We start from the raw sequence: 15,357 nt of genomic DNA on the forward strand, positions 1-15,357 counted from the left end.
TTCACTCTGGTTATGGGGTGTCCAAAGTCTCATGCCGATGGAGGTCATATAAACTTAAGCAATTAAACTGTTACCATGGCTCCACCAAAGCAAGTTAAAAGAAGTGTCTTCTCTGATAAAAATGGTCATATTATTTACTTGTTAGGCATAAATTCGAACAAATTTCTTAATTTGTATTACATTTGTGTATTAACACAACATTTTCACCATTATCTGGCTTTGTTTATTAAAGGTGCTCCGAGGAACTTTCAGTCTGTTTTAATTCTTGCACCCCCTTTGGACAAAAGTGATAGTGTTTTTACTACACCAGCTGCAGTTCCTGGGTGAGCGTACCCATGAAAAAGGTATTTAGAAAAACTAGGCTATATAAAAATAGCATAATTAGACTTTCAGAAATATTCAAAAGTTCCTGGTAGCACCTTTAAAAAACATTTTCACCATTATCTGTCTTTGCATATTTAGTGTTACTTTCTCAAACAGTTCAATCTACCATTAACAATAAAACATGTCCCATCTCCTCTTTGACTTCACATGCCTAATGGTTAAGTTGTGCTTCATTACAGCAATGTGTCACTGTTTCCCCCACTGACCTGGTCAGTTTTGTAAGACACGGCTTACTGCTATTTCTAGTTGAACAAATATGTCTTACCAGCCCCTGTGTTCTCAGGCCTCCTGCTCCTCCCTAAATGCATTACTTTATGGCTCCCCCTTGGGTTACAGATATAACTGTCCAGATCCACATCCACACCAGTCTTCCTGCCTTTTATCTTTTTTTTAACCCTTCTTTAGTCAAGCATTTAAAACTCACAGTATAAAGGGTGTTTCTTTAAGCTAATAAATATATGACTTGATATTAGGATGTGTGTATGTGTGCACAAACCTAAAAGTGTGTTGCCACTATCAATGTGACTTCAGTGCCAGATATCCATAATTGGATTGCATTGAGGGGAGCTTTTAGAGGACGGTGACTGTGTGTACCACATCAGTAAAGCATGTCATATGGCTGAGCTACACAACCTCCGAGTTTGCATTGGTCTTATCTCCGTATCCTGCGCATTTTGTTCAAACTTTACTTACTTTAATTGTATTTTTTTTTTCTATGATGGAGGAAGACATATGGATTAACACTTAAGTATTCATGATTATAGAGTCTGCAGTTAGAATATCAAAACAATGTCTGACACATGCTAGAACTCAACTTACAATGTCTGAGTTAATTTATGTCAGTCATGTTTATGTGTTGATGCTACTCAACGTGCCTTTTAATTGCCCAGCGAGGTGTCTGAGAATATTTCCAAGTTGAAACTTTAGTGCTCGGAAGATGCTGTTGAGTCTGTTAAAATGTGCAAGCATCCTGTTAGAATACAGGTCACGTTCTCTGTACTGGGAAACAGACAGATGAATCTCTGACAGATATATCAAAACATCATCAGACAAAACCCAAACTGTCTGCAATGCATGTCATGGGGAAGGAGCTTTGATCTCTATCAAAATGTTCACTTGAAGCATACTGTGGTGTCAGCGATAGAACATATTTTCAGGAAAAGTACCGTATAGCTGTTCTGGAAACATGTAATTTGAGTTCAATCCTAATGTATAGGCATCACCAGGACAAAGCGGACCAGTTTTTCGGAGAGGGCTCAAGCTGAAGGAAAAAACAGAAAAATCATGATGACGTCCTTTTTCTTTTCAATCAAACAACGCAATGGATTGTGAATTAATAGGGTTAAAGCAGATGGTTAGCTTGTAAAGAGAGATATCACTCATCAATCATACATTTACTGCCATGCTACTGGCGTCTGTCAGTCCATCCACTATATTGGTTGGATTACCATGTCATTTGGTACAGACATTCATTTCCCCTCAGGGTTTGTAATCACTTGGCTGATCCTCTGCTATATCACCTGGTGCAATACAATGTATTAATAAATATCAACACATTTGACTTGCAGAGCTGTCGGCTGTAGTCTGTGGCTGTACAGCTGTGGATGTAGACACTGAGAAATTAGTTAAGGACTAAACGACCTAAATTCCAATTAAAATTTTACGATACATGTCTGTCAGTTGTTTGGGTCAAGTACAACCAATGTGGTTTAATTCTATCATCCTCGAAAAAGTGTTCAAATTGAATGATGCTTTTGCTCAATATTGTCTTTCCTCATTCTGAACCATCTGTGAGTGAGCACAATTTTTAAAACTGTATAATATATTGACGACTAGAGAATTATCAAATCCTGAATTACAGCATCTATACATACACACTGTATCTTAATAAGAGATATTACTGTCATCGCCGTTCTTAATTGAGTAAATTGTGGCTCACTATTCCCCACTCTCCCCTACCTTAACCAGGCACTTACCACTACTTACAAAATATAAAGGCTGAACAAACAACACACCATCAAGACATGAGGGGATTAATCAATATTGGATGTTTATTGAAAGTTCCTTTTTTGTTAAATGCCATATCAACCTGCTTAAATCCTGTTAAGCTGCTTTAGAAAATGGAAAAATGATCCAATTTGAAAGTGCCCTCGTTGAAAGCAGAGTTGTTTTGCAAAAAGGTTGAAAACATAAATAGTGACGATGCTCCTGAGCAAACAATGAATACAGTAAATGCACTAGAGGGAGTTGAAGTGCATGCGTAGGTTACATGTTGTGTCTGTCTGCTCATATCCATGAAAACAGAGAGAGGGAGGAGATAGAAACAGAGGCTGAGGGAGAGAGAAAGAGAGAGAGAGAGAGAGAGAGAGAGAGAGAGAGAGAGAGAGAGGGAAGTTAACGCTTAACAGGGTCAAGGAAGCAGTGGAGAGCATTCATGGTCTGGGAAAGGAGGTTAGGATCCGACCGACATTTAGGACAAAACCATGTAAGGTGAGTCAACTTTATCAAGGGCGTATGTGGAGAAACAAACACATGTTTTCTGAAGTCTAATCAATCAGTCTAGATTTTGAAATGCCCGGTCACACAGATGAAGGAGTGATGTTTGGTGTCTGTGCTCGGGCTCAGATGTGCTTATAACTGTATGAATGTGTTACTTAGTGATTCTTTCATGTCTCCTTTTTCGCCGGTTACACATTCACATGATGTTACCGAACATGGAGGTGGGTTGTTTAGTCTGGATCAAGCAGCAGAAAACTGTTTCGTCACACAAGTACTTATGTGGCATTTTCTCAAGGCAAACCATAAGCTTTTTCATGTGAGGCAATTATGAGTGTATTATTGCATAATTCCGTGAGCCTGTTGTTTCACCTTAATTGTTCTGCTCTAGTTTGGGCCTTATTTGTAGGTTTTAGCCCCCAACATGGGAGGTATAATGTGACTCTTTAGTTGTTGAATTGAAGTTAAATTTAACAGCTCAATGTTTTGTAAGTTATCAATTTGCACTGATCCCCCTTGAGGATTTGGGTATAACATGGCAGTGTAGCTAGTTGATATGATTATCAACACTCCTGTGGGAGTTGTTCCAGTTCCAGTTAGCCACAAAGCAATTAAGTTGATGTTTTTTCAGAAGATGTTACGGGCCACATCCAGGATAAGCAAATTAAAAAGTGTGCAAATCTGTGTATGGAAGGAGAAAGCGAGGATGCAAAAGCAGTGTACACACGTCATATTAGTCATCATTGGACGTGACTTGGCCAATAGCCAAAGGATTTCCATCAGTTGTTGTTTTCACTTTTTACACTTTGTCAAATGTTTGTATGTTTTCTGTTGGCCCACCTCTTTTGTTTTTACCATATTGTTGTCAGACACTGTTAACTCATCTACCTCACCAGCTAGCCACCACCATGCTTTATTCTTTTGATATATTCCCCAGATCCTAGAGGGGATTTGAGGCTGCTATGTGTGCAGATAATCTTCCCTTGTGTTATCCCTTTCCCTGCAGAAAGAGGATCCCAGGTAGTCACAGTATATGAGATGATTTGTATAGAAGAGATGCATGTCTGATGACACCTTTAAACTGGCTGTTAATAAGCAATACAACGAGATGAGCATTGAGATATGCTGCACACTGCTAGGAGAGACGATATTACCGATTAGTGGCGACATGTTGTATATTTATGGTCGTAGTGTGAGTACATTGTGTGGCCAAAGTGTACACATGGCCCTCAGAGCAGTACCCGTGTTTTCAGCAGATACAAGTATACAATATACAGTATACCAGCCTCTCACATTACATGGATCTACAGTATGTTGTAAGTGTAACACGACAGGCTTCTATAATCAATACTTGTATTTTGTGCCAGGCCTCTGTGAAAGTTCAGAACATATCTCAAAATCAATATCCCCGTTAGTTTTCAGCTTTTTGGAGTTTTTGGAGAGGAGTTATTTTCATTTGAGGGAAAATTTCAGTCGATATTTTTCTTCTCGTCTTAGCCCGTCTGGGAAGCGAGCAAATTAATAATGCAATGATCTGTAAAATGATCTCATAACGATACTACAGTGTTGCGTTTCATCTATGACCTAGGTCCCCTGGTACATCAGCAAGAAGGCAGACTGGAAAGTGGAGACAAACATGGATCATTAGCCTCTGTTTGAGTTTAGTATTAAATCCTCTCTGTCTCTTTACGGCCAGTGGAGCCTGGCTCTTATGGCACCAAGCGGCTGCAGCAGGCCCACCAGCGACTCACAGCTCCATCTAAACTCTGTTAGGGCTGAACAAACAAAGTCACCATGGAAACAACAAGTGTTTATGCCTGAGGGGTATCCAGTGACATTATTAACTAAAAGAAAAAAAACGGAACACCTTGGATTTTTTTGAATTGCCTGGTAGAGCGGAAACAATGGCCACTTGAAATCAATTCGATTTTAGCTTGAGTAAACACAAGTTAAACACTTCATTTGAGGAGACTGAGCTATTGAAATACTGCAGGCAGTGAGTCAATTATTAAGCAAATGTATTTATTAATAATTAATAATTTCTTTTTTGCATTGCATCTCATGTGAATCAAGATGAAATAATAAAGACAGTGGAGTAGAAAAGAGTAGGAAAAAGAGTTTAATTCACTAGGCCTAAATGTCAAATTGTGCAAACCTAGCCTTTAAACAGATACATTAAAACAGTATCTAAACCAGGGGTGTCCAAACTACGGCCCGCGGCCCGATTTGTATTGGCCCGCGGCCGATTTTTAAAATATAATGTAATATGGCCCTTTGAAAATGTCTTAGTGCAGGGGTATCAAAACTGATTGATTGGCCCGTGGCACATTTTGAAAATATAATGTAATATGGCCCTTTTAATTTTTAAATAATTTAAATGCACTCATTATATTACAGAGAAATATGTCCCATAAAAGAAAAAGAGCACCAAGCCCATCCCAGAGGACCCTGCATAATATTTTATTTTAAATTAATATTATTATGGAAAATCCATGTGTCCTTCTCCAATAGCTTCTAATTCATCTGACACAGTGTCTCCATTTTTTTTTCATACAAAATTCTTCAGCTTTAGCCTCTTAATTTCCCTCTCAAAGTGCACCAGATTCATGCATTTCACTTTAAAAATTTAAAAAAATCTCCCGGGGGGGCATACCCCCGGCCCCTTCGTAGATTTTTCTGTATGTGGCCCTCAGTGAAAAAAGTTTGGACACCCCTGATCTAAACTATCAAATTAGGACAAAAATGGTTGTTGCGCATTTCATAACAACAGTATCACATCGAAACATGCTCATTTCTAATGGAAAAACAAAGTTGACGGCACCAATATTTGTTAAGTCTGAAATGTAATGACTGCAGGTATTCCTTTCAGGCTGCATACAGCCCCGACACGCTGTACCAATGAGAAAGGGAATCCTGAAAGGCAAAGGGCAAAAGATAAAAGAAAGATAAAAGTTTTCTCCAAGCCCACACTTTACCAAAAACATTGACGTCAAACTATCAAAGTGAGGGTGGCACAGTGGAAATGATGCCTTTATAATACGTCACATAAACCTATGCCTGTTTGCAGTTGATGTGATAATAATGATAAGAAGAAAAAGAAGAAGAAAATATATATAAAGGTGTGGTTGATCAAATGCATCATCATATAAATTATTATTTGAACACCCCCATCAGTTCCTGCACACTAACTTCAACATTATGACTATTTATATCCTGCTGTTCTTATCGTTGCCATGGCAAACACTTCATGTTATCATATCCGCTGTCGCACCAGAGATGATATTGTATTGGGAAAACCCACAAGCGTTGACGTATTCAATCTCAAACTAAACATGACCGAGCGAGCAGTTTGTTTAATCTAAGAGGTGACATAAGGTTGGAGGCACTGATATGCTGTGATCCCTGTAAACAAAACCCACTGTGGAATATTGCCTGCATGTGTGCCACTGTGTTTTTAGGGTCAGATGGGGAGGTCAGTTAAGGTGTCATCTGGTCACAATCTCATTGTAGTGTCTTCAAACCCCTTTGCCTGCCTGGAGGTCAGAGTTCAGGGTCAACTGTGCTTTGAACTACACTTGTGAGCTTGTATTGATTTAATTATGATGTGTTGATTTGACTTAAATTACATAATACAGGTTGAGTCATATACTGTATTAGCAACGTTTTAAAGTTGGAAGACGCTATGCTCCAGTGTTTCATGAGAATAGATTAAAAATGAATAGATACATAGAATAAAATAAACGGTCATCACAAATAGTTTAAAGGCTTCCTATGAACTTCTCTTAAATACCGTCCCATCTATTGTCACTATCGGTTTGCAATTGCATCTGCTTTGTAATCATGAAACCTTAATTAGATCATTTGAGAACTATCTGTCCACGCTGACTGTCATCTATTTTTTATAAGATATCATCAGATGGCCTCAGAGTAAAAAGGTAGGCAGATATCAATTTAAAAACATTGTAATACATGCAGAATGTATACACTGTGAACAGCAATCTCGAACATTAAAAACACGAGAAAAATTACCTATGAATAATACATATTTGTGCATACATATTTATTCGTTTGAAATTCGAAATGTCAGGCATGTGGTGTGGGTGCAACACATGAAAGATTCAACAAAAAAAATTGATTGATATCAATAAATTATATTAACAGTTAAAAGTCTGGCGAAGTGGATGGATTTGTACATACTTAGTAATGTGCCCTCTTGTGTGTTTTGAAATGGAACACATACTTTTTTGTATATTCAGACTCATCAGGTCAAGGAAGAAGTTTGCGTGACTTGAACAATATTAAAAGTGGGCCAATGTAAGTCTTAAAATACATTTGCAACAAACAAAAACGGGAAGTGCTTCCGGTGCAAAGGAATCTTTATTCCCCTATTTTTAGACTGGGGGTGCTTGGATTTGTTTACTTTGACTACTCCTACTACTCCTTAGACTGTGTGACTGAATGTTTTATGGATGTTTTTTAAGATCTTGACCTGGATTAGTCTGACTGTGATGCACAATACAGCACAGCCCACGCCTTGTCTCTCTTGTAAATCTCCCTGTCTCTAAGGGGACAGCTCCCCCAAGCTCAACATGTGTCTTTACAAAAACTACATTTTCTTTATCTCTCTCTGTGCTGTTCGTCACCTCGATCCATTGCATTGTTTCTTACATATATGTGTACCTCGTGTGCCTACTTTTTATTTACCCTGGTGTGTTCTATGGACTCATGAACCATTTGTTAGTGTACAGGGCTAAAACACACACATTTTATTGTCAGTGACAGTCACTTAAAGCAGAGACGGATATAAAAAGCATTCGAGGAAGACAATCATTGGTGGAAAATCATTACAATGGTACTTGCTTACATGAGAATAGATTTTATAGTCTTAAGTGTTTGGACATACTAAACCGCTATAGTGTCTGAACCAAAAGCACATGAACATAGTATGCAGATAAGAGCGTGGTAGGTGACATGTACTGCGTGAGATATCTGAGTATTATACTTATACTTTGTGAAGTATTTCTCAGGTTACCTCCACAAGTTAAATTCTGTTTTCATTGTTCCCTTTATGTACAATATATTATACTTACCTGTGTGTTTGTAATGTGGTCAAATTTGTATTTAGTTCCAGAATGAGTTGTAGGGATTGTAAAGGATGAACAGAAGGCTGAACTACACATGACACCTTCTGCAAGGCAACCCTTTCAACTGATTAGGAGTGGCTGATTTATCTGTTATTTTGGTAATAAATGTGGATGCCAGCATCCAAATGCTGAGCCTGTAGACAGTGCAGGTAATAAAGCCACGTTTCTAATAGAATATATACTGTAGCCCATTGTCTGACATATGATTTACTGTACCGATTTATTTTTGCTTTTGCTTTTTTATGAACACTTTACTATAATACATAACAAAAAGTAATAAAGGCTAACATTTGCCCAGTGGCCCCATTGACTGCAAATCAGGATTTATAGAGATATCCTTGTAGAACTTTAACAAAGAACTTTATCCTCAAACCTTGTGCATTCCTTTCCGTAAGTCATTTGCTCGGTTACCATTTTTGGGCATTTGAGCAGGCAGCTGCAATAAGAGTATGATGTGTCAGAATTGTTATTTTATTTTATTTAACCTTTATTTATAAAAGGTAACTCTCAGGTAGCAGTAGAACAAAGTGGCGCAAATTAGCGGGGGACAAGCTGGGGTGGAGATAAGTCTGAATCTTCTGTTTACAAAACACAACCAGCAAATGTTACCAATTCAAATACAGTCCCTCCTCTGAATGTATTTTGGTAGGTACTAGGTAATATTTGTTTGTTTGTTGTGATTGTAGGACTGTCTAGATAAGCACACACTACCACACATTCCAGTGAGGCAGAAGTGAATAGTGTCATAGAGTGTCATAGAGAAGGATTATTTATGCGTTTAAAGAGAAATCTCAGAGCACTGACAGGGAATTTTCCACTAATAACTCTTCTTGTTCCTCACCAGTTAACTGCTTATATAAACTCCGGAGGCCGAAGGCAGTGGCACTGTGATAACGGAGATGGCAGGGAAGTGCTCTCCACTCTGTGACCTACAGCTGAACCTGATTGCCTGCATACACAGTCGCCGAAGGACTGAATGGATGGCAGAGTGATCTGGACGTGGTTGAGACAGGTTCCAGATAACTGGATGAGCCTGTTGAAAAACATTTTATCTGAGATACCAACACCAGCGGCCACTCTCTCAGAGGAGGTCAGGTCACCATGATCTCCACAGCTCTCCGCTGGCTGGTCCTGATGTCTTTTATCTTGGTGACCATTGGTGGGAACGTGCTGGTGTGTTTGGCCGTGGGGCTCAGCCGACGACTGTGGCGCGTCGCTAACTGTTTCCTGGTGTCTCTGGCGGTGACGGATCTCCTGCTAGGCCTGCTGGTTCTCCCCTTGTCTGCGGCCGTGGAGCTCCGCAGTGGGAAATGGCCCCTGGGAGGAGCCCTGTGTAACATCTACATCTCTCTGGATGTCATGTTGTGTTCATCCTCCATACTGACCCTGCTGGCCATAAGCGTGGACCGATACCTGGCCATCTCGTCCCCGCTTAGCTACGGCCGGAGAGTCACCCGTCTGAGGGTGACCCTGGCCATGGTCACCATCTGGACCACGTCACTGGCTCTGTCCTTCGTGCCCATCCACATGGGCTGGAACACGGTGGACTACAGGGTGCAGCACTCAGACTGGGGCATGGGGGACGAAGACAAGGAGAAGGAGCACTACTGCCAGTTTGAATGGAATAACAACTACGTTCTTATTTATGCCTGCGGCTCATTCTATCTGCCTCTGCTGCTCATGTGCGGAATGTACCTTTGCATATTCAGAGTGGCCCGGGAACAGGTCAGTGGTTATTTTTTCATTGCATTATGTAAAAGACGTGCTGAGGTGGGATACAAAAGGTCAGGGCTCAAGGCATATACATTATTTTCATGCATGGGAAAGAGGCTTCTATTTTCCAAGTGATTATTGACCTGCATTTAAGCAGTAACAATTGCATTAAAGTGACATTCACAAAGTCACACTCACTTGTAATGTATTGCTGAATTGAATCCTTAATCCTCAGATTAGTGGGTGATCTTATCTCATTTGCCGTGCCCTCTGGCTCTCTAACATTGTTTCAACCATTTAACTTTATTCTTTTTCAGGTGCGGCGAATTCGTGCCGCCACTCCGTCATTCGCACGTACTGCATCGACGGCGGCCATTGCCCGAGAGCACAAAGCCACCGTGACCCTGGCTGCTGTACTGGGGGCCTTTGTGGTCTGCTGGTTCCCCTATTTCACCTTCTTCACCTGCATGGGCATAAAGGAACAGTCCAACCCACCTAATACGCTTCATTCTGTGGTGCTGTGGCTGGGCTATTTTAACTCAGCCCTCAACCCCATCCTGTATCCAGCCTTCAACAGGGATTTCCGCAGGGCCTACGGAGAGCTGCTCCGCTGCAGGGGGCTGTCGTGCAGAAAGGTGGGGCTGACTCTCGTGTCCGTGCATAAAAGACTGACCTTAACTAACGGCCAGAGGGTTTCACAACAGACTGAGAAACATGTAGACACGGTTAAGAACGAAACGGAGGGAGCGAGCCTCACCCCACATGAGAGAAACGGTGTCCCTGACGAGCCTAGCTGAAATGCCATGGGATTGTTTCACTGCCTGGACTTCAAAATGGCACCATAATTATGTAAATTAAAAAACTTTTAATATTCACTTCAGCTTACAATTTAAAGCATCAGTTCAATGTTTATAGTATGTAGTGCCAAATATGCTACCATTTTGCAAAACACAAGGCACAGCATTATAAATATATGTAACATTTTTGTACTGAAGTAGCACATGAAACAAATCCAAAATGTGCTTATTTAATACGTGATTTTTAACTTCTGCAAATTTGACGATTCACTTGATTAAAATTGTCTCGTCATATGACACAGGTAAAAAGCAGCAGCAGGGCAGAAAGGAATGAATAGGTGACTCAATAAGTTTCCAAGAACATTGCACGGAGACACAAGTGGTTAAATGTTTGCAAACGGTTTGTTTTCTCTCCCCGCAGTCGTGCCAATGACAGTGAATAAGTGACCAGCGAGTTGATTTGATATGTAGAATATGTGTTTGTTTGACCAGACCCAAAGCAGGAAGACCTTATAACGTCTCTAGATGTTTCAACTGGTTAACTGCAACCGAACAAGACAGTCATGAATCCCTGCAGGAATTGATTGATAGTGGAACTGCACTCATTTTTCAAGACTCCTGAGAACTATTATTGTTAAGGTCCCTTTTTGCTATTAGTGCCTTTTTCACTACTTGTGTTTGTGCTCACTATGGTTCCGTCATCCACTTTAAATTGTGCAGCACTTTGGTCAACGTTGTTTAAACGTGCTCTATAATTAACCTTGACTTCACTTGAATACAATACGCAATACATCACGTAAACTAGACACAATACAATCTACATCCATGACAGTATCGTTACAATGTACATAAATGTAAGAAAAATGTGTGTCATACTGTACAATGTACAATAATATATTGATACAATAACACTAGAGTATTACACCATACATATGAAATGTGTTTGTGTTGTTATAAATACTAAAGAACATATCTCAGTGGTGTTACATTGGTAAAAGTGGATTAGGACATTTTGTGTTGTGTTTCAGTTTGGACAGGACATGGACATGGTGCTAACTCTATTCTGGGCACACCGGGCAGCACCTGCTCCTTCTCTCTCATTTCCATCATCTGCTCTCTTTGTGTTTCTCTCGAATAAACACAAGGTCGATTGATATTTGTTTCTTACTGTCTAATCTGCCTCGTTTTAACATTAAAGGTGCACTATGCAGTTTCAGGGGGAGGGGGGGGAGTTTACATTTGCAACGGCTGCAGTTAGCTTACAAAACATATTTAGTCTACATGGTATTCTTAGTATTGAATGATTGTATCATCATAAATCCAAACAAAAACATGTTTGGGGCACCTGGAACCAAACGTGTGAGTAGAATACGTTTGTGCACAAAACTGAGCCCTGCTGCTGTAAACAACAACGAAAGTGTCACTTTTAAGGTAGCTTTCCAACTTCATACTGTGTTCAAGGGATACAATTTTACTCTGAGGAAAGGTTGTCCATTCAGTTATGAGAATATACCTTAGAAAATGCTCACTTCTCTGACACACCTAAAGTTACATAACATTGTAACAAACTTTACCTTTAAGTTGGACTCTTCACACATATTGAACTTAAAGAAAAGCATTTGAACTGTGTTGGATGAATGGAATGAGTTTATTCACTCAGGTGAAACTAATCAGCCGGCATTATGATGGATGGCCAGTGTCTCGCATAGCACGTTCACACAGTAGTTGTTAGTCAAATGGTATATTGGCTGGCCTTTTAATGAAAACAGATGCCCATCAATGGTAATGTTTAGATGTATAATGGGTTTCAAGCATTGCCAGTCACCAGGCAAGGCCAGCTCAGTGTGATAATTGAAGTTTAATGTGAGCCCTGGTGCTGCCGATGGCAGCTAAAGTAGGTTGATTGGTTGAGGGGAAGGAGAATGAAATCCTTTTGGGATGAATTGATGACTTGACTCTTGTAGAGGAGCGGATGCTGCTGAGGAGGAGAAATGAGATCACACTTACATTCACCAATATGCAGGTCGGAAACAGGATGTGATCAGGGCCAGCTGCACACTGACATATCAAATAGGAGTAATAAAAAATGATTAATTGTGATTAAGGTCAGGTGGCAGAGGAGTAAAAACGTGAGACTGGAAGTGCAGGGCCATTCATAGGCACCATAAAAAGGCAGCCGAGTCCTCTGAGCTGAGGATGGATTAACATTTTTCTGTTCCCTGTCGTGTTCAGTACATCTCCAGCCCAGTTAAAGGTCTCCCAGAGTTTAAGGGTTGAATGTGGAATTACATGCAGGTGAAAAGGTTTCCTCTATAAATCTCGTTGGAATCCAATAGAGGAGACTCTATAGGCTCTAAATACATGTATCAAGTCTGATTTTGTGCAGACATGGAAGAAATGAAATAAACGGGATGTCCCCATACTGCAGTAACTTCTCTTGTATATTTTAAAAATGACACCTCAATTGGCAAAGTTATTTCCCGGAGTCACAGTGACACTTCAGAAAGTCATTGCTCTCTGCCAAGAAATAGTGACAGCACATAATTCCATACTAATATATGTATGTCATAAAATGTACTGAGAGAGATAGAGTTGTAAAAAAACGGATAGGGACAAATTTGAACTCAGGTCAGAACAAAATTAAAATAGCGTAGGTCCCCCATGCTTCCAGACTTTATGCTAAACTAGGCTTGCAGGTCTCTTTTGAGAATAGGACCCTGTGTCTAAATGAGATTACCTGGATAAATAAAGGTTAAATAAATAAAAAATCCTGGTTCCAAATTCATAGATAGTATAAACGTGATAGACATACTGATTTTCTCATAGTAAAAAAGCAATTCCGCAAAACACAATGCCAAAAAGTTTAATATATTCTGTTTAGAGTTATATACTCTGTGTGTGTAAGCAATACAAACATTTTCAAGACGTTGGTGACTTTCTTATCCCCAATAAAAAGATAGTTGAAAATGTAATTTCTCGCTTGTCAAAACAATAACAATTTGTACATCTTGTCTTGAAGATCTGAAATGTATCTACTTGTGCATTGAATACAAAATGAACATTTGAATTACTGCGTATCATAATCATAGATATGTATCATATGTATAACTAATGCAAATAGGAGGTTATTATGTATATATGGTTAATACAGGAAGCGTTGCATAAGTCCTGGTATAAAACACAGTCATAATGGCAGGCCCGTTCTACCCATTTAAACCTTATAAGCCTGTGTTCTGTGTGTCATTTGATGATAAATAGTGTGCTTCAACTGAACCTGGACTCGACCCCAGAAAAGCAGAGAGATAAAAGAATAATTCCAGAAATAAAAAGATCCAAGCCACATGATAGAACTGTCATCATTTGTTGTTGTTCGTAATGGGAACAGAAATACTTTTAATCGTGTTACCACCGAGTTAGGAGACTTACAGATCCACTCGGTGGCTCCATGCAGTGTAGTGTGCGTCATCATGTGTTTGATCAAAATCAGAAGTGGGCTAATCCAATATAGTGCTGTCTCATTGCCTGGTGGCCGTTCTACCTCATGTGATATGAGCTGTTAAGTCCCTCATTGTAATGGTGGTTATCTCTGTTTACCCTATACACAGTCATTTCCAATGTATCATCTCTAGAGCAAAGAGATGAATAAAATCCCACCTGCTGCGCAGAGAGCAACCTTTTCATCTCAAAGTCAATAGTTGTATTATTATTGTTTTGGTGTGCGTCTGTGTGGGAACAATTATTTATTTGTGTTATTGAGCGCAGGCAACGCAAACAAAAAGACATTGCAGTGTTTTAAGAAATGATCCAACTGCATTTCAGGGCTGCCATTTCTGTATCAATTAAGGCTGCAAGGGGTTTTCTCTTTTCAATAGTATTACAGATTGACTTCAGGGTTGAAACCATAATAAAACAAAAAACATAACAATTAGGGAGAGGTTTTTCTACCTGAAATCAATGTTGTTATTGAACACCAGAAGTTAGAACCAGCATCACAATACAACATAGGCCTCTGTATGTCAGTTAAAAACAGTTTAAAAGAAAAGGAGATGCATCTGATTTGGTGGTGAGTGATAAATCTTATCAAATACCATCTCAGGAGGGTGCCTTTGTTCATGCCTTTGTTTACCCCATTCCAATTTATTAACACATTAACCTCCTGCTATTTAGAGACATAGTCTATAAGACATAATGGACATAGTTCACTGAAGTCAGAAAGAGCTTTTTTTAAATTGCTAAAAATAAGTTAAGTTGCCAAGAGTTAGAAGATTGATACCACTACTCATTTCTAGGGGTGGGACGATACAAATAACTCATGATACAATACTATGACGATATTTGGCCCTCGATTATGAGAATATCACGAGAGACAATATTTTACTGTTATCGATATATTGCAAGATATCTAATCTACGATACATCACAATATGTGTAACTGAAGAATAAAAAATACCCCAAAAAAGCCTAAAGGCAGGAATGATGTATTTATTAACATAACTGACATGAAAAGCTTATCAGAATTGTTAGTGTGCAATATGTGCATCACAAACTTGCCAATTGCACATAAAACAACGTACAACAAATTGTATCGTGCACCTTTAAATAGTGGCTATCGAAATAGCAAAATATAGATATTAAATTACAAAATTAAATTAAAAGTCGCTGCAGGAGAAGCTACTACAAGTTGACATGTTGATATCAACATTGATTTTTTTTTTGTCCCACCCCTACTGATTTCTGTATGTCAAAAATAATGATAGAGCCAACTGGTTAGCTTATCTTAGCAAGAAGACTGGAAACAAGAGGAGACTTTGCACTTCATATTC

The 15,357-nt window shown here is 39.3% G+C and overlaps 1 protein-coding gene across 1 annotated transcript; it reads left to right on the forward strand.

Annotated features, from left to right (window-relative positions):
* Window positions 1-9,125: 9,125 nt before the first annotated feature.
* Window positions 9,126-10,534, forward strand: hrh2b (histamine receptor H2b; the record flags this gene model as incomplete). Its single annotated transcript, XM_080041477.1, has 2 exons — window positions 9,126-9,749; window positions 10,055-10,534. The coding sequence occupies 2 exons, from the start codon at window positions 9,126-9,128 to the stop codon at window positions 10,532-10,534; spliced, it is 1,104 nt and encodes a 367-aa protein (XP_079897603.1).
* Window positions 10,535-15,357: the final 4,823 nt, after the last annotated feature.

Source organism: Ammodytes marinus (genome assembly GCF_949987685.1).
Source record: "Ammodytes marinus genome assembly, chromosome: 14".
Lineage (NCBI taxonomy): Eukaryota > Metazoa > Chordata > Actinopteri > Uranoscopiformes > Ammodytidae > Ammodytes > Ammodytes marinus.